This window comes from Dermacentor albipictus, chromosome 7 (genome assembly GCF_038994185.2).
Source record: "Dermacentor albipictus isolate Rhodes 1998 colony chromosome 7, USDA_Dalb.pri_finalv2, whole genome shotgun sequence".
Taxonomy (NCBI): domain Eukaryota; kingdom Metazoa; phylum Arthropoda; class Arachnida; order Ixodida; family Ixodidae; genus Dermacentor; species Dermacentor albipictus.
Window position 1 is genome coordinate 140,427,387 of NC_091827.1, and position 18,260 is coordinate 140,445,646.

An 18,260-nucleotide genomic window follows, 5' to 3' on the forward strand; every position below is an offset into this window, starting at 1 on the left:
GAATAGGCATCTATCATTTGGCATAAATACTTCTTTTTGGGCATGTTGGTTTATCTTGAAACATGGGTAACTGCGCAAACAGACGACCACAAGAAGGGAGACACGCACACGCAAGCGTGTGTGTACGTATGCCGATCATGTCACCTGAACAAATCATCTCGATGCGGTTTAAAACAAAACAGTGTGTCTCATTCTTTCATATAATAAGGCGTCACCAAATTGAAATCCACCCTCCCTATGCCAGCACATGCTCTGCGCTGAACATTTGCCCGACTATCTTTTTTTCACACCTCTCACCATAATAGTAAAATGTCATTTTCCCACACAAATATTTTTTTCCAACTCATCACATCTCAAACTGATTAGATCACGCGTATGAATTCAAACCAATTTTCGCTAATACGGAAAAACACCGAAATTCACCTCCTACTCTCAGTAGATAAATGGAATTTACTGCCATCTAGCATTATCGCTTACATCGATCCTCTATCTGATCAGTCAGTGCTTCACTCCTTTTTCGAACGCCAAAGCATTTTAAATACAATAGTTTTCCTTTTTGTATTCGCTACTGAATGTGGTGTCTGTTGCCGTTGTGATTAGAAGCGAAACAAAGCACAAACGTTATCTGCCTGATGCTCTCATTATATTGTGAAGTGTCGCCTAGATTATACTTCGAAAAAATTTTGTACTGATCTCTCCGTGCTAGTGCTGTGACTTTTTCTTTTTATTTCTGTGTTCTCCCTGCCATACATACCGTTGCACTCTCTTGGTTATTCAACAGCGGCATTTGCCGATATTGTGACTATTTTATTATTCCCTATTCAGTCTCCCTCTATGTAATGCCCTTCCCAACTTTTAATGTATGCAAGTAAAAAAAAATTAAAAAAGAAATGCATAAGCCTTTCAGAGACGACGACTTGTGCACACTAAAAGCGACATGCGTTTGTGTCACCTCTGCTAGGGCGCGGCGCATACATCGAACACTACGATTCACGTGCACATTTGCGTAACCATTTAGAAATTTTCGCTCAACACCATTTCCCGGTGAGATGTAGGATCCACTGTAACTGACAGCTTCACTAACGTATGCTGGGACACCATATGTGCACCACCACTGCGCATGCTCCACACAGCATGAAAAGCGGCTAGTTTAGCGTGATATACTATAGCACAACACCCACAGTCGGGACTCTAAAAACCTTAATTGCGTTCCAAGCAAGGAATATAAAGGTTCGCTCACGCCCTGATTCTTACTCCTAATTTGTACAGCGGCGGTGGCGAAAGGCTCACGTTGTGATAGTACAAGCAGCGGCCTGCATTCTTGGGAGCTTTAGCTAACAGTGCACTTTAAAACATAATTATTAGTGATCATAAATAAGCTAAATCGTGTATAGCTCACAAGATGCGCAACTTCTGTACGCGGTGCTTTAGCCAGTAATCCGTGACTTTTGGTCCTGACCTCGCATTTTAGTATCTCCCCGCTGGAGACTGCAGATATTCAAGGTTGTTCATGTAAAAGATGACGGTGTTTGACGCAATTATTATTTAGAGGAGTAATTATTTCTTTTGTAGCAGTTGGCTACGTTTGGGTGGATGACGGTGTTCAGCTGCGCCGCCTGCGTTGGAGCCAAGAAGTGAGCGTACGTCCGGAACTCCAGTTAGAACACGCAGGCGGCGTCACTGAGGAATCTTCATCGGAACCTCACCCTGACAGAGCCTTGTGCACTTCAAATACATAGATTTAATGGTTCTAGTAACATTATTAGCGGGGAGTGATGGTTCATATTATGGGTGAAAGAAAGCAGCTGAAAAACACCAAGCCAAAAAGAAACAACTACACAGGAAAATCCTGGTTCCTGCGCCGTTCCTCTCCTGCTCCTTTTTTGCCTTTGTGTTCTTTCGCTGTTTTTTATCGCAGTTATGATTCTAATGTTTAATGCAATATAACAATTATAATTCATTTAGCCGAAAATTTTTAGTCCAATATTTTGAGTTATCTGACGTATTCAATGGAAATGTTGAATTTTGGGAGCTAATATGGTTATAGCTTGGCGATTCAGCTGCTTCTGTACACTCCAGAAGATAACGGAGTAATTCGTTCCTGAATACAATGCAGTTGTATTTGCTATGAAACTATGCTGCTTTCTGCCAAATCTCTGCGTTGGATATATCATGCATCAGACAGGAGGCTGCATACAACTGACACTCATCTTGGTACAAATGTGGCTTTCTTCAGTCATGGCAAAATATTCTTACGATTCCTTGTTGCGGATGTATCTCATAACGTTTTCCAGAATCACGTAGTCCCGCACGGTAACATTGGTGTGAGCCGTGAATGCGAATCCTTGCGTTCTGGGGAGCAGCGTGCTAAAAAATATTTCCCAGTCGAACGCCTGCAAGAAGGGAATGGCAGGAGACTTGAACAAAACAAAGTTCTCACAGACGCGAACGCTTACAACACAAGTCGAGATGTGAAAAAACACATAAACCCCACGGCCGTCCCTATCTAAACTTACACGCAGCTCAGGGAATAACTAAACAGCGTAGTAAAATAGTTGTGAAATGAATAACAAGAATAAATCAATCTAATCATTATTTCAATGCCCAGGAACAGCTACAGAATATGTGTACTGTGCACTTAAATATTATTACATAAGACAGTATGTACACTATGTACACCAATTACAAATATATTCTAGAAAACAATGCGAGGAGCAAACAGGGAATAATAAAACCAGGAGTGGGCGTGAAAGGCAGGTAATCATGCAACATGATAATCTGCATATATACAGAACACAGCGAATGAGCACAAAATATATTAACAGAAGGCAAATACATATTGCGTGTTCTTTTTATTTGGGCGAAGCCGCAGGACAGTTATGCAGCGACAAGACCGCGCAGCAAACAAGTAATTCTGCCTGGTATGCTTTATTTCGGAACAGAGAGTAGTACGTGATCGAGACGCTTAGGGCAACATATTGACACGTGCACTTCTCTTCATCGGGCGACATTTTTCGCCACCTAACAAATGTTATCGCACAGCGCAGGACGCGCTTGCATGTGTAGCAAGTTTCTGGAATGTTATTGATGGTTCCATCCACTGTCTGTGACCGAACCATGTTTAATCTGATTGCATGTGTGCGCGACGCGAATAATGTAGGACTTTGTGGAAGGTGCGCTGGTCCCAGCAATTTGTCTGGAACATTCGACGATTGATGTATAAATGCCGACGCGCTTGACCCGTTGAGCAGATTTTCCGACTGTGTTCGCCGTTATCGCCGTTCTTTGAGGGTAGCCTGTTTTTGAGGGCACAAGTTCACCCAATAAAACGCTAGTTTCGTCTTTCTCAGTTTGGCTGCTTTCTTCACAGTGACTACCACGGCACATTTGGTGGAGGTGCTTGTGCGTTCATGTACCGAACGCCCCCACAAAGCCGCGATCCAAGCCCGAAGCCCGAGGACAAAACCGACATCGCCCAAGACCAGCGTGCTAGCCGCAGACTGCAAGGACTGCCCCCCGAGCAGGGACTTCTGCCTGAGACGACAAGGAAGATCGTGGCCAAGACAACTCCAATGGCTGCCCCAGCGTCCCCCGTTATCCTGCAAAAACCTCGTGACCCACCGACGTTCCACGGAGCAGCTACTGAAGACCCGGAATTCTGGCTGGAGACCTACGAACGAATCGCGACCTTCAACAACTGAGACTCCGACGACAAGCTTTGGCATGTATCTTCGCCTTAGAAGACACCGCCAGAACGTGGTTTGAGAACCGGGAGTCGACCATGACAACATGGTAACTGTTCCGTAGCGGATCCTGCGCACCTTTACGAGCATCGTACGCAAGGAACGGGCCGAAGCCATGCTGGAAGCCCGAGTGCAGGCACGTAACGAGACCCTTGCCATATTCACGGAAGAAATGAACTGTCTGTTCCGCGACGCCGACACGGATATGCCCGTGGAGAAGAAAGCCCACCTTCTCATGCGTGGTCTGAAAGAATAACTTTTCGGCGCAATGATACGAAGCCCACCGAGGACCATAAAAAAGTTTCTTCGCGAGGCGACCGACATCGAGAAGACACTCGAAATGTGGAACCGGCAATTCAACCGCCGCACCAACTCTACCAACAACACAGGAATTCAATCGCTGACCACCGATGATCTGCGCGAGACTATCAGAGCGGTCGTACGGGAAGAGCTGCAGAAGTTGTAAACCTAGGTCGTCGCCTCAAGTAGCCTCAATCGGTGAAATCGTCAAAGATGAAGTTGAGCGATCTCTTGGAGTTCCAGAGGTGCAACCAGAATCACCGCAGCCCCAGCCGGAAGCGATGACCTACGCCGCCGTCGCCCCCCGCCAAGGCCCTCCTGCACGACCGCGCCCATGACCTTTACGCCCCAATTCCATCGTCCACCGCCACCGCCGCCAGCACGCCCGCCCGTCGCCCAGCACCGCTACGCGAGAAAGACGGACATTTGTTGTGCTCGTGACCACCGCCCACTTTGCTACAACTGCGGAGAAGCGGGTCACGTCTACCGCCGATGCCCATACCGGGAAATAAGACTGCGAGCGTTCGCCGTTAACGCGCCGCGGCCACAGATTGGCGAAAGACCTCGCGATGTCGCCGACTCCCTCGCCGCCACTCAGTGGAGCCCTCGACTACCGTCCTGTTTGCCATCACCAGGCCGCCACCTGTCGCCGCAGTGCCGACCATACACTGGCCTACCCCGGGGCCGGTCTGCGAGCCCATATCCGGAAAACTAAAAGCAGCAACCGATGGAGGTGCGGTTGCTGTTCGTCGAACTGACGAAGATCCTCCGCCGCCGACGAAGACACCGAAGAGACTATCTCGAGGACAAAATAACGACACGCTGCCGTCGCCATGAAGCCAGGAGGCCGAGACTAAGCCGACGAACGACGACTTGACGACGCGACGTTCCAGCTTCAGTTCAACACGACGCAGCCGTGATTCGACGCCAAGAGCTAACTGCAACGCCAGACAAAGAACCACCGTCCTCGACGTGCTTCTCGACGGCGACGCAGTTGCCGCCTCAGTGGACACAGGGGCCGATTACTCCGTAATGAGTGGACACATCGCCGCCCGGTTGAAGAAAGTTAAAACTGCATGGGAAGGCCGTCAAATTGGGACCGTTGGAGGGCGCATCATCACGCCGACTGGAATCTGCATGGCAAGAATTACCGTTCATGACCGGACTTACTCTGCCATCTTCGTTATCCTCCAACAGTGTTCACGAGACGTCGTTAATGGCATGGACTTCCTGAACCAACGCGGCGCAATCATCGACCTGAAGTCGAAGTCGATAACGCTGTCGGAAGGTCGATCGATACCGCCTTAGAACTCTCGTAGTTACCGTGCCTTAAGCCTGCTCGAAAGTCAAGTGAGCATCCCGCCTCGCTCCAGCATTGCCATTTTCATCGGCACCAAAACACCTGCCGACGTAGAAGGCGCCAACGTCTACTGCTAGACCATGAAATTTGCGTCGCAAGAGGGATCGCTCGACTGCATGCAGGAAAAACTGAAGTGTTGCTGACAAAATTCAGCCAGGAGTTCAAGCACATCAACAAGGGCACGAATCGTGTACATCGAGGAAACTCTGGAAACCAGTGATGCGTTTGTCCTCTCGGATTCCGCCGCATCTACCCCGACGACCATGTTTCCAGAACCAGACTACGACATTAATCCTAGTCTCCCCATGATTAAGCAACAGCAGCTCGGAAGTCTGCTCCGACAATACAAAGTCTGCCTTTCGACTTCATCGAGGAGTCGACAAACACCAGTCGCCAAGCACCGCATAATCACCGAGGAGTGCGCTCGACAACTCCGCTGGAGCCCTTACCGATTTTCGCCGCGAGAACGTGAAGCTATTAGGCAAAAAGTCAACGAAATTCTGCGCGACGACATCGTCGAGCACTCAAAAAGCCCGTGGGCATCCCCTGTTGTCTTGGTGAAGAAAAAGGACGGAACCTTACGCTTCTGCATGGATTATCGTCCACTGAACAAGATCACAAAGCAGGATGTATACCCGTACCACAGATAGACAAGGCATTAGATTGGCTCTGCAACCCAAAATACTTCTCGTCGATGAATCTCAAGTCTGGCTACTGGCAAATAGAAGTGGCCGAGAGAGATTGTGAAAAGATCGCCTTCATCACGACAGACGGCCTCTAAGAGTTCAAGGTCATGCCATTCGGACTCTTCTCGGGCTGTGCTCGGGCTGTGCCTACAACGTTCCAGCGCGTTATCGACACGGTGTTAGCAGGATTGAAGTGGCAGACCTGTCTTCTTTACTTTGATGACGTCGTCGACTTCACCGGAAATTTCCACGATCACCTTAGGAGGCTTGAGACAGTACTAGAGCCCATCAAGTCATCAGGGCTCCCTCTGAAGCAACAAAAGTGCCGCTTCTCTTACGATGAGCTTCTGTTCTAGGCCACGTCATAAGCAAGTCTGGAGTCAGCCCCGACCCGCAGAAGACAGCTACCATCGCAAACGTCCCCAGCCCATCGACAAGAAGGCAGTGCGTAGACTTCTTGGCATGTGTGCCTACTACAGGCGATTTTTCAAGGACTTTTCACGCATCGCTGAGCCGCTGACCCAGCGAACTAAATGGGACATCGAGTTCAAGTGGGAAACGCCACAGGCTGTCACATTTCAAAAACTCAAACGGTGCATGCAGTAGCCGCCCATACTTGCGCACTTCGACGAGCACGCCGATAACAAAATCCACACTGGCGCCAGTAGCCTAGGCCTCGGTGCCGTAGTCATCCAGATGAAAGACAGACTTGAACGGGGGATAGCCTCCAATATGCGGTTGCTGTCAAAAGCAGAAGGCAGTTATTCTACGACCAAAAGGGAATGCCTGGCCATCATTTGGAGCTACAGCAAAATTCAGCCCTTACATATATGGCAGGTCATTCAAAGCTGTTAGCGACCATAACGGATTGTGTTGGACAGTGAGATTAAAGGACCATTCAGGACGGTTGGCGCGGTTGAGCCTCAGACTGCAAGAATATGACATCACTATAATCTACAAGTCCAGGCGAAACCACTCTGATGCCGATTGCCTATCACGCACCCCCATTGAACCACCGCGGCAACATGACGAGGATTACATTGCCTTCCTTGTAATTATAAGCGCGGAAGTCTTCGCTGAACAGCAGTGATGAGACCTGGAGCTAAAAGGCCTCGTGGAGTATTTGGAAGGGAACACCGACGTTGTACTTAGGGCATATAGGCGAGTATTGTCTTCGTTCTTGCTTCAAAACAACCTACTCGTAAAGAACTTCTCACCAGTGCGTGCCAACTACGTTCTTATTGTCCCGTCAGGAATGCGTCCAGAAGTACTGCACGCCCTACGTGATGATCCGACCACTGGACACACTCGGATTTTCCCGGACACTATCGAGACTACACGACAGGTATTATTGGCTGCGCCTGACTCCCGACGTCGCGCGTTATATCAGAACATACCGAGACTGTCAGAGACGTAAGACGCCACCGACAATGCCAGCCGGATTACTACAGCCAACTGAGCCTCCTTGCCGACCACTTCAGCAGATCGGGATGGACTTGTTGGGACCCTTTTCCACGTCAACAACCGGAAATAAGTGGATCGTTGTGGCGATGGACTCCCTCACCCGCTTCGCTGAAACTAAAGCACTGCCGAAAGGTAGCACAGCAGAAGTGGCGAAAGTCTGTCGAAAATATCCTGCTGCGACATGGCACCCCAGAAGTCCTCATCGCCGGCAGAGCAACGGCCTTGATAGCGGAGCTCACCCAAGCCATTCTGCAATACAGTCAGACTCGGCAGAGGAAGACAACGGCCTACCACCCACAGACGAATAGTCTTACGGAGCGGCTAAGACCTTCGCCGACATGCTAGTAATGTACGTCGACGTCGAACACAAGGCCTGGGATACCATCCCCCCATACCTAACATTCACTTACAACACCGCGGTGCAAGAAACAACAAAGATCACGCCGTTCAAGCTGGTTTACGGTAGGAACCCGACGATGACGCTCGACGCCATGCTGCCGCATGTCACTGACGAGGAGAATCTTGACGTCGCTACCTAGCTCCAGCGCGCCGAAGAAGCCTGACAGCTCGCCCGCCTCCGGATCAAGAACCAGCAGAGGACCGACAGCCGACACTACAACCTCCGGCGACGCATCGTCGAGTACCAGCCCGGCGACCGTGTTAGTTATGGACTCCGATACGCCGACGAGGACTCAGTGAGAAACTACTGCGGTGCTATTTCGGACCCTACAAGGTCATCCGACGTATTGGCGCACTGGACTACCAGGTCACGCCAGACGGCATTTCGCATTCACAGCGGCACCGCGCACGATCTGAAGTGGTCGACGTGGTGCGTCTTAAACCCTTTTATGGAAGCTGACGAACTTCCTTATTTTGTTGCTTTCATTGCTAGAAGTGCTTTCCTTTATTACTTTAGTTGGCTTGCAGCATCGAGTCGAGGCTTTTTTTACGAGGGGGGTATTGACACGTGTACTTGCCGTCACCGGGCGACACGTTTCACCGTCTAACAAGTGTTATTGCACAGCGCAAGACGCGCTTGCTTGTGTGGGAAGTTTCTGGAATGTTATCGATGGTTCCATCCACTGTCTGCGGCCGAACATTGTGTAATCTGATTGCTTGTGTGGGTGACTCGAATAATGTTTGGAATATTTCAATAAGTGAATTGAATAAGTGAATAATTAGTTTGGAACATTCGACGATTGATGTATAAAAGCCGACGCGCTTGACCTGCTGATCAGATTTTCGCCGATCGCCGGTGGAGTTCACCGCTGTCGCTGCTCTTTCAGTGTAGCCGGTCTTTAAGGGCACAAGTTCGCCCAATAAAACGCTAGTATCGTGTTTCTCACTTTGGCTGCTTTCTTCACAGTCACTATCACGTGACATGAATTACCTTATAAACGAACACAGGTTTGATTTAGTGCATCTTGAGCTGACGTGTTATAGTTGTGCTACATGCGATAATAATAAGAGTAAGCAATCAATGAATCAAGCCATCTGTCATGAAACAAAAACTGAAATCTGGGTTTTGACAGAGTAAAACAAATACAAAAGTGGTAGAAATGTTAGATGGCTACTACTAAATGTAATGGAATATTGATTAGAAAAAAAACTGGATGAACAGCTACACAAAGAGCAACAATATAGCAAAAACATAATGGTGCGATGGACATGTAGTCGCCAGTGGTCTGTAGAGATGGCCTGTGCGTACCCTTGACTTATCGAAGGACCTGGTTACGTGAATAGAGAAACTATGGGAGGGTTGGAGAGGAGTGGAGCTGCGGACAAGAGACTCAAGGGAAAGCGCGCACACTACAGCAACACGTTTTGGAAAATATGAACATGGGAATAATGACAGCAGTAAAGACCTCTTTATCGGTAGAGAAGAAAATGAGCACCCGGTGATCCTCTATCCCTCGCTGGCCAGGCGGCATGGCGCTGCGTGAGCGTGTTGCATTCACACGCAGTGAAACAATGTTTTAGCTCGTTCTCCGCGATATGTATGTCCTGTCAGTACTTTTAGGATAAACCCCTAGGTAGTCTTTTGGTACATCAGTAGCTGCAATATGTGAAGTCTTGGGTACGCAAGCAAGCTATCGGCATCACCAGCGATGTGAGAGCGTGTTGAGAATTATTTTGACTCAATCGACTTTCATTTGACGAAGAGAACTGGCCTCTGCAAATTTCCAGATGGACTGGAAAACCTTCTCACTGTCTGTTTGCTTGGCGTGGGAACTACAACAGACAAGTGTATACACCTGTGTGGTCAACCGAATGCAATCCCTAAAGATCAATGCGCCAGTCGTTATGAAAAATGTGGCGGAACTCACCCTAAAATGACTGTCAAGGGCAATGCGTAAGCATCTAATCAATATCCGACACAACGTATTGCCACCCTCGAAACTACTTATGCAGGAGGCGGGCACTGCCACGGGACTTTCGCGCTTTTCTAAGAACACTCGGCACCATCTAGCGCCGCCGCCATGTAGCTTACGCAAGGCTTCCGACATGTACGGCGCGCCGTTGCCTGCAAAAGCTCAGAATTGTTTCCTTCCTTGCCTCGCTCTCAGCTGCACATACCGAGTGACCGAAGTAGGCGCAAAGTTCATTGAAGGGCGACCGCATATTCTTGGCGCATCGCGCTTACGCGTTAGGGTGAAAGGAGTTCTTGGAAAAGCACCCACTGCCTCCCTACCCACTTCGTACCCTACCCTACGCAGTGCCTTCGTGGCCCAGCCTGCTAATGCTAAGGAACCACTGTGACCTAGGCTCGATTGCGCTCAGCATCAGATAAATTAAATCAATGCTTTTCGTGACCTAATCTGGCATCATACAGGTTCGTTGAAGACCATCACCGACCGAGTGCTCTGATGGGCCAATAAAGGAAGAAAGCAAGAAGAATAAAAAGCGGAAGATAAGAAGAAAACAGGAAGACGCGAGGGGTCGGGGCATAAATAAAGGAAAGAGCAGATAGAAAATAAGAATGTATGAATAAAAAGAATATGAAGCAGTAGAAGAAGCGCAAATGTTGTGGGGTTCTCACACCGTACTCTTGGGATAAAGGTTTGACAACACAGTAGTGCAAACAATCACAAGGGCATTTATTGCACTTTTCCAAGATCAATGCCTGCTAGCCGAGTTGTTATCCACAAAACATGCCGATGGACGTGCGACAAATCTAGAAGTCCGACTCACCGCGACCGGATAGCGGGCGAGTATGTTCGCCCCATGCTGGATCTCAACGCCTGGTCGTTCGCGCGTACTGCCACACGAACAGTGGCGCATTCCCAAGGCGGCCACGCGAGATGGTCTCGCAGAAGCATGGGTCGACGCACGCGTGGCACGGCACATCTGTACCGCTTGCTGTCCCGTCCCAAAGAGAGAGCATGTTCTCCCTTGCGCCCAGGTAACCGCACCGCAGCGCAACACTCGCGCCATCTCTCGCACTGCGCTTCAACCACTCCAACCGACGCGTGCGCGGCAAAGCCGCACGGAGACGGGGGCTATGCGGAAAAACTAGATCTCAGGGGAGGCGTGAGAGTCATGCATCCCCCTCCCCCAACCTTAAATAACTACATATTCTGGCGAAACACGTCACACAGTCTAACATCAACACCTGCTTCGCGAACACGATAGTACATGCAACAGTGGCCGCGCTGAGGTAACGTCCACACGCTGTCCATAACATGCGAGCCGACATTGTCCCTGGGTACACTGCTGGCGTCCGCCGGTCAAAGCAGCAGCTTTGCAGACTCGACGGCACGATTCCAGGCGAGGACTCCGGAAGCGACGACGCAGTAGTCGGTACGAGCAAGCGTCGCTCGCGCTGACGCACCCTGCTGGCAAGAGCCGCCGTTGCTGTCGGTGACCGCCGGCTCTTTTGTCCACCGCCGAGGGTTCTGATTAGGTAACAGCAGATTTGTGAAGGATGGCGGGCAGATTGTTCTAGAGAAACTGGCCACCCTGTATACGCAATGCCTCATGACCTCGAACGTACCGGAATCTTGGAAGAACGCTAACATAATCCTAATCCATAAGAAAGGGGACGCCAAAGACTTGAAAAACTATAGACCGATCAGCTTACTGTCCGTTGCCTACAAACTATATACTAAGGTAATCGCAAATAGAATCAGGAACACCTTACACTTCCGTCAACCAAAGGAGCAGGCAGGATTCCGTAAAGGCTACTCAACAATGGAGCATATTCAAACTATCAATCAGGTGATACAGAAATGTGCGGAATATAACCAACCCTTATATATAGCTTTCATTGATTACGAGAAAGCGTTTGATTCTGTCGAAACCTCAGCAGTCATGGAGGCATTACGGAATCAGGGTGTAGACGAGCCGTATGTAAAAATTACTGAAAGATATCTATAGCCGCTCCACAGCCACCGTAGTCCTCCATAAAGAAAGCAACAAAATCCCAATAAAGAAAGGCGTCAGACAGGGAGATACGATCTCACCAATGTTATTCACAGCGTGTTTACAGGAGGTATTCAGAGACCTTGATTGGGAAGAATTGGGGATAAAAGGTAATGGAGAATACCTTAGTAACTTGCGATTTGCAGATGATATTGCCATGCTTAGTAACTCAGGGGACCAATTGCAATGCATGCTCACTGACCTGGAGAGGCAAAGCAGAAGAGTGGGTTTAAAAATTAATCTGCAGAAAACTAAAGTAATGTTTAATAGTCTCGGAAGAGAACAGCAATTTACAATAGGCAGCGAGGCACTGGAAGTAGTAAGCGAATACATCTACTTAGGGCAGGTAGTGACGGCAGATCCGGATCATGAGACAGAAATAATCAGAAGAATAAGAATGGGCTGGGGTGCGTATGGCAGGCATTCTCAGATCATGAACAGCAGGTTGCCATTATCCCTCAATAGGAAAGTGTATAATAGCTGCGTCTTACCAGTACTCACCTACGGGGCAGAAATCTGGAGGCTTACGAAAAGGGTTCTACTCAAATTGAGGACGACGCAACGAGCTATGGAAAGAAGAATGATAGGTGTAACGTTAAGGGATAAGAAAAGAGCAGATTGGGTGAGGGAACAAACGCGAGTTAATGACATCGTAGTTGAAATCAAGAAAAAGAAATGGGCAGGACATGTAATGAGGAGGGAGGATAACCGATGGTCATTAAGGGTTACGGACTGGATCCCAAGGGAAGGGAAGCGTAGCAGGGGGCGGCAGAAAGTTAGGTGGGCGGATGAGATTAAGAAGTTTGCAGGGACGGCATGGCCACAATTAGTACATGACCGGCGTAGTTGGAGAAGTATGAGAGAGGCCTTTGCCCTGCAGTGGGCGTAACCAGGCTGATGATGATGAGGGTTCTGAGCTGGATGCAGGAGGCCGCCGAAATCACTGCGCCGAACTGGCCACAGCATCACCATCGCCCGGGGTGGCTCGAACGTAGTCCGGGGCAGCAGCACAGACGATGTGCAAGGGACGGCAAGCCAGGGGTGACTCCAATCACGCTGCGTACACTCTACACACTCGGCAAACACTAAAGTAGTGCAAAGGAGAGGAATTCTGCAGCGCATTGCCCACGTGGTACGATGTTCAAATCGGCTAGCAAAATATCGGGCAGCTACTCAGATGCTAACTTCATGTGAACGAAGCTCGCTGCCTTGAGTCGAACAAGTAATTTCAATTCGTGCGAGGCTAAATAGAATGAGGGAAGCAAATTGCAATTCCCCAACGCCATGGTCCAACAGGTTGTGTCCCTCCACGTGCAACAGGCAGCTTCGTAAAGCCTTAGGCCTAAAGCTTCGCTACCCTGACAACAACCGGCATCCAGAAACAACACCCGAAATGAGCACAAAACAGGCAGCCACGAGGAGACGTCAGCTCTGTGAGGTGGTCCTACTCCGCTCGGTGCACACAGCATGCGAGTTGACGGCGCCCACCGTCCCAGATGGTGTCGGAGCGCCCGGTGCCAGGCCGCAATTCCAGTGAGCCCGTAGTGGCACCCATGGCCCGCGGCCACCCGGCTCCCAGAGCCGCGACTTGATCCGAGTCAAAGAGATAGAAGAAGCTATTTACATAAGAAATTCGGACGACCCACGAGACTTCCGTACTCACTCGCTTCAGGCTTGGCAATGCTCCGCGGGCGCTGAGCCTCGCTCTCCCAGGATGCAGACCACGTGGCTCTCGTACCGACGAATGCCTTTAAAAAAACACTTGCGAAAAGGCTTAGCATGTTGACATGTTCAAACAAACTACAGCCATCGTCGCCTCGCTCAAGAAAGCACGCCGCCAACGCTAGCGATCAAAATCCACGCTAGCCCTACGCTTCGGTTCAAACAAAGGTCTCGAACGAAGCAAAACTGTTAACTATCATCCGATGCCCCAAGAGGTCCACGTTGAGCAGCCAGGCATGGGATTCTCTTCTCTAATCTTGGGACAAAGGAATGACAAACAATCACAAGGGCATTTATGGCACCTTTCATAGATCAATGCCTGCTAGCCGAGTTGTTATCCACAAAACTGGCCGATGGGTGCGTGACAAATCTAGAAGTCGGACTCACCGCGACCGGATAGCGAGCGAATATGTTCGCCCCATGCTGGATACCAACGCCTGGTCGTTCGCGCGTACTGTCACGCGAACAGTGGCGCATTCCAAGGCGGCCACACGAGATGGTCTCTCAGAAGCATGGGTCGGCGCACGCACGGCACGGCACATCCGTACCGCTTGCTGTCCCGTCCCAAAGAGAGAGCATGTTCTCCCTTGCGCCCAGGTAACCCCACCGCAGCGCAACACTCGCGCCATGTCTCGCACTGCGCTTCAACCACGCTGAACGACGCGTGCGCGGCCACGGCATATGGAGACGGGGGCTATGCGGAAAAACTAGATCTCAGGGGAGGCGTGAGGGTCACGCATCTCCACAAAGTGTACGCGTAGCTACGTGGCCAATAGGAAAAGGCGCACCTAGCCGAAGAGAGCAGCCCAGCTACGCTCTGCGACGAAGGCTAGAACGGGCTGGAGGCCGAACAGGACGGGTGAATCGCGGAGACGGCGGCAACCCAGTGGAAACAGTTTTTCAGCTGCCGCCGCCACGACCCGCGAGCTGAGTGGACGTCCCACCGGAAGCCGCAGCTACAGGCTGACGCCGCCGCTTCCCGGATTCCCTGCGGCTACGATCCGCCGCTTGCGGAGTTGACCAGGCGATCCAGGCGCCTAGGTCACTCCACCCTCCTGACCCCCTGACCAGGCCAACCTTGGAGCGAACGTCGGACACAGCGGCGTCTAGTCTACGATGCATCGACGGCCCCAACGACGTGTCGTCGGGAGCAGCGACGACGAGGTGATGTGGTCTCGTCGATTGATTTTATGTTAATATTTTCAACTTGATAATGCGGTGCGTGTGAGGACCTAATACAATATTTTCGATTAACTATCTTGGTCTGTAGTTTGTCGTATATAAGGGTTTTGTCATTGGGTTGGCAACACGTGCTTTATGGATATATGTATTTTTCTTATGCTCATGCCCCATAAAGGCTTTTCGTGACTGAAATGTTCCTTGCGTCGTGTTGCGCTGAGACCGTGACAGTGGCACATGCCACGTGCTCCAAATCGGCGTCAGAGGTTCTTCGAGCAGCGGTGTTGACCCAGTCCCGCATCTTAAGTGAGCCATGTCGGTGTGAAAGAGGGCGGTTGAAGAGCGGCACGTATGTGCACTGTCCACATACTCAGTGACCCATGTTAACCTGATGGTTGGCTTCGAACATTGTTACTTCAGCACAGCAGCCCAATGCGCTGCGCATTCGGCGGCAAATAACCCAGTGACTCAGGTAGTCGTGTAAACGGTTAGACACAAATATACATACAAAGAAACAAACATAGCAACTGGGATAGGTAGTTCCCGAATAGCGCATGAAGAACGTTAAGAAAGCAAACGCGTTGAAAAGCATGTTGTATATAATAACTTTCTGGGACGATCTTTACTTGTCCTTAGCCATACACCGAATTTCGAAATCTTTACAGTTCTGGCAGGACGACCACGTCATACATAAATACAAAGCTACATATATATACAGCCACGAGTCTACTGTGTGCTTTAAGATGGCCTATATGAATAGCTGTGGTCTTTTTAGAATTATGATTTAATTGCTAGCCCATATGACATATATTTATAATATTAAAATACCATGTGAACCAAGCCGAAACTATTAATTCAAGTTAATCAGAAACAAAGGCAATGGTATATACCAGAATTTCGAGCGCCTGTAGCTGGCTACCCTGTTTTTTGTTATCATAATCATGATGATGACGGGACTGGGGAAACGGCGTGGTCTGCTGAGGGCCACTGCGCCGTTGAGGTTGTCAGACTCTTGCAATGCTTCGTACTCAAAGCGCTGCAGACGTGTTGTCTCTGAATACCGGTAAGTTTGTATTTTTTCTTGCGATCCCATTTCAGATCACGGAAACATAGTGCGGAGATAGCACGGGTACCCGATGACACCATCTCCTTCAACGGAGCACGAGAATATCTAGGTTAGGTTTAGCCGCTCTTTCTGCACATGCATTGGGAGCAATGGTTGACAGAGAGAAATGTGGCATTCTTACGATCTGTGCTTGCCTAGATACTACGTTGGAGAACGTTGTTTGTTTCGTTCGTCTCTAGCCGAGCTAGAAGCACAGACTGCGTTGGCGTGGCGAAGCAGCTATGCCTGAGGTGAGTTTCCTGCGTTCTTGGGGGCGGGAGTGCATAAAAATGTGAAAGTTGAAGGGGGGCACAATTTGAACTGAAGTGTCTTCTTGAACGACTTTAGTAGCAAAGCATTACGTCTTGCTGATGCGTTGTTTATCAGTTTACTTGAATATAGCGAACACTTCAGGGGATTCGCAGGAACGGAAATAGTCTATGAATTCAACTGTTCGTACTTTTTATGTGGTAGCATGAAAACTGAGCGTGGCGATGCAATTTATAAGCCGTAGCTCATCGTGCAGGCTGTACAGCCATACTAAGAAAGCATTACGCCACGCCGATGTTTGCGACATTGCTTCAGTGAATTGAAATACATTCTGGGTATACGAAATGCGTAACGTGTATGCAAAAACATTCACGTGTTCTTGTAATTTCATAGCTGCATACCAGTATAGAGATGCTTGTGAAACCTGTCCGTTTATCAAGCGTCGCTGTGGTTGCATTGTGACAAGAAACTTGAAGGCGCGTGCGTGCGTCTATCGCCTACATGGCGTAAGATCAGCTCCTTTCCACTCTAGCTGTGTTTCACCGCAATACGTTGCGTATGCTTGACCACGTAACACAGTGGCAATGCGGGAAAGCTAACTGTAGAAAATGGGCATTATGCGACATTTGAGCCGCCTTCTCAGCGACTTGGGATAGAAGACAGCTACACTCTCAAAAGCTTTTCTTCGGCCTTCTAACCTCTGCATAGCTTGAAAACGATAAAGGATGCATGTGTACATTGTTTAAAACATTCATAAAAACGTTGGGCATAGACGCGTAATGTGTCAAAAACAAAATCCTATTTATGCAGCTGTCTATACTCCTGCAAAAAGAATGCACTTCAGTACTTACCCTGTGGGGCTGCATCCTGCCCTATGGAAACACAGGTGGCTCACCAGTCATAAAGTAGGTGTTGGAAAGACCATGTACACTAATGCAGATATTACACGTCATGCTATGCTTAATTCACTGCAACATAACAACAACGGCGTCAAACTATATAGCAAGACTTGGTATTCTTCTGCGGCACTTTTGTTGCGAACAGGAAAGCACAAGGGGAGCGATCTTTTTAGACGAGGCAGGTCTACGTTCATCGGGTGCAGCAAAACTGTATTTGTTACTATTGTGACGTCGGTCCACTCACATTCTTAATTTATCTTCCAGCTTCTGTCAGTGCAGGTGCTTTTTTCCCGAAAAGAACCTTTGATTTATCAAATTCTGTTGCGAACTTGTAGTTTGCTCAATGCATGTTGTATCCCAGTTTGTCCTGCATCATGTTTAATGGCACATTTGACTTCGAGATAGCCAACACACTTCATAACGACAGGTTATAAACAAAACGCGTGAATTACGAAAATAGCCACATGATTAACCGTCAGCGCGCCTCGACACCGGTCGTTACTCGGAAGAATTTACTCGGCTGTGCTGCGGCCTCGCGAAAGTGGCCAGGCATCGGCGTGAGCCTTTTTCGCGTCATGCAGCATTGAAGCACCACTGGTGTCGCGGCACACGCGTGCCTCATCGTGCGAGTATTTGCGTTTTCTGCGCGTTTTTTTTTTTACATCGCGCAGTAAATATTTACCCGAGACATAGCACACTGAAAACAAATGAATCGGGAGTTTTAAAAACAATTCTTACCTTTCTAACAAAATGCAGGACCTCAAGTGTGTAATCAGGGCGTTTGTCAACACCTTCATCTAATTATTGAAAGTTAAATTATTAAAGATATGGTACTGGTGCGGTACGTCATTGCTGAAACCATAGCACTAGGTGTGTCCTCGTATATTCAACATTTTAAGAGATTGGCTAACGTTAGCTGGGACACCCTGCATTCAGGCGAGAAATAGATTTGTGTCGCGTTGCTGGGGCTACGCTAGCCGCTCTTTGGCTCTTCTGTTGAACTGGTCTATACCGTGACATCTGCCGTTATATCGCTGCGTGTTACCTCTGTCAACGACGCAAAAAACCAATAACACTCTCCGTTGGTAGCCTGCAACCACTTGTCGTGCC

General features: G+C 49.1%; 1 protein-coding gene across 1 annotated transcript in view; it reads right to left on the minus strand.

The window, feature by feature from the left end:
* The window catches only part of LOC139047299 (uncharacterized), a 1,527,628-nt gene that overhangs the window by 1,031,600 nt on the left and 477,768 nt on the right, over positions 1-18,260 (minus strand). Inside the window, exon 13 of the mRNA XM_070521114.1 lies at positions 2,257-2,393. Coding sequence (XP_070377215.1) covers positions 2,257-2,393 — 137 coding nt within the window. The remainder of the gene's footprint in view (positions 1-2,256; positions 2,394-18,260) is intronic.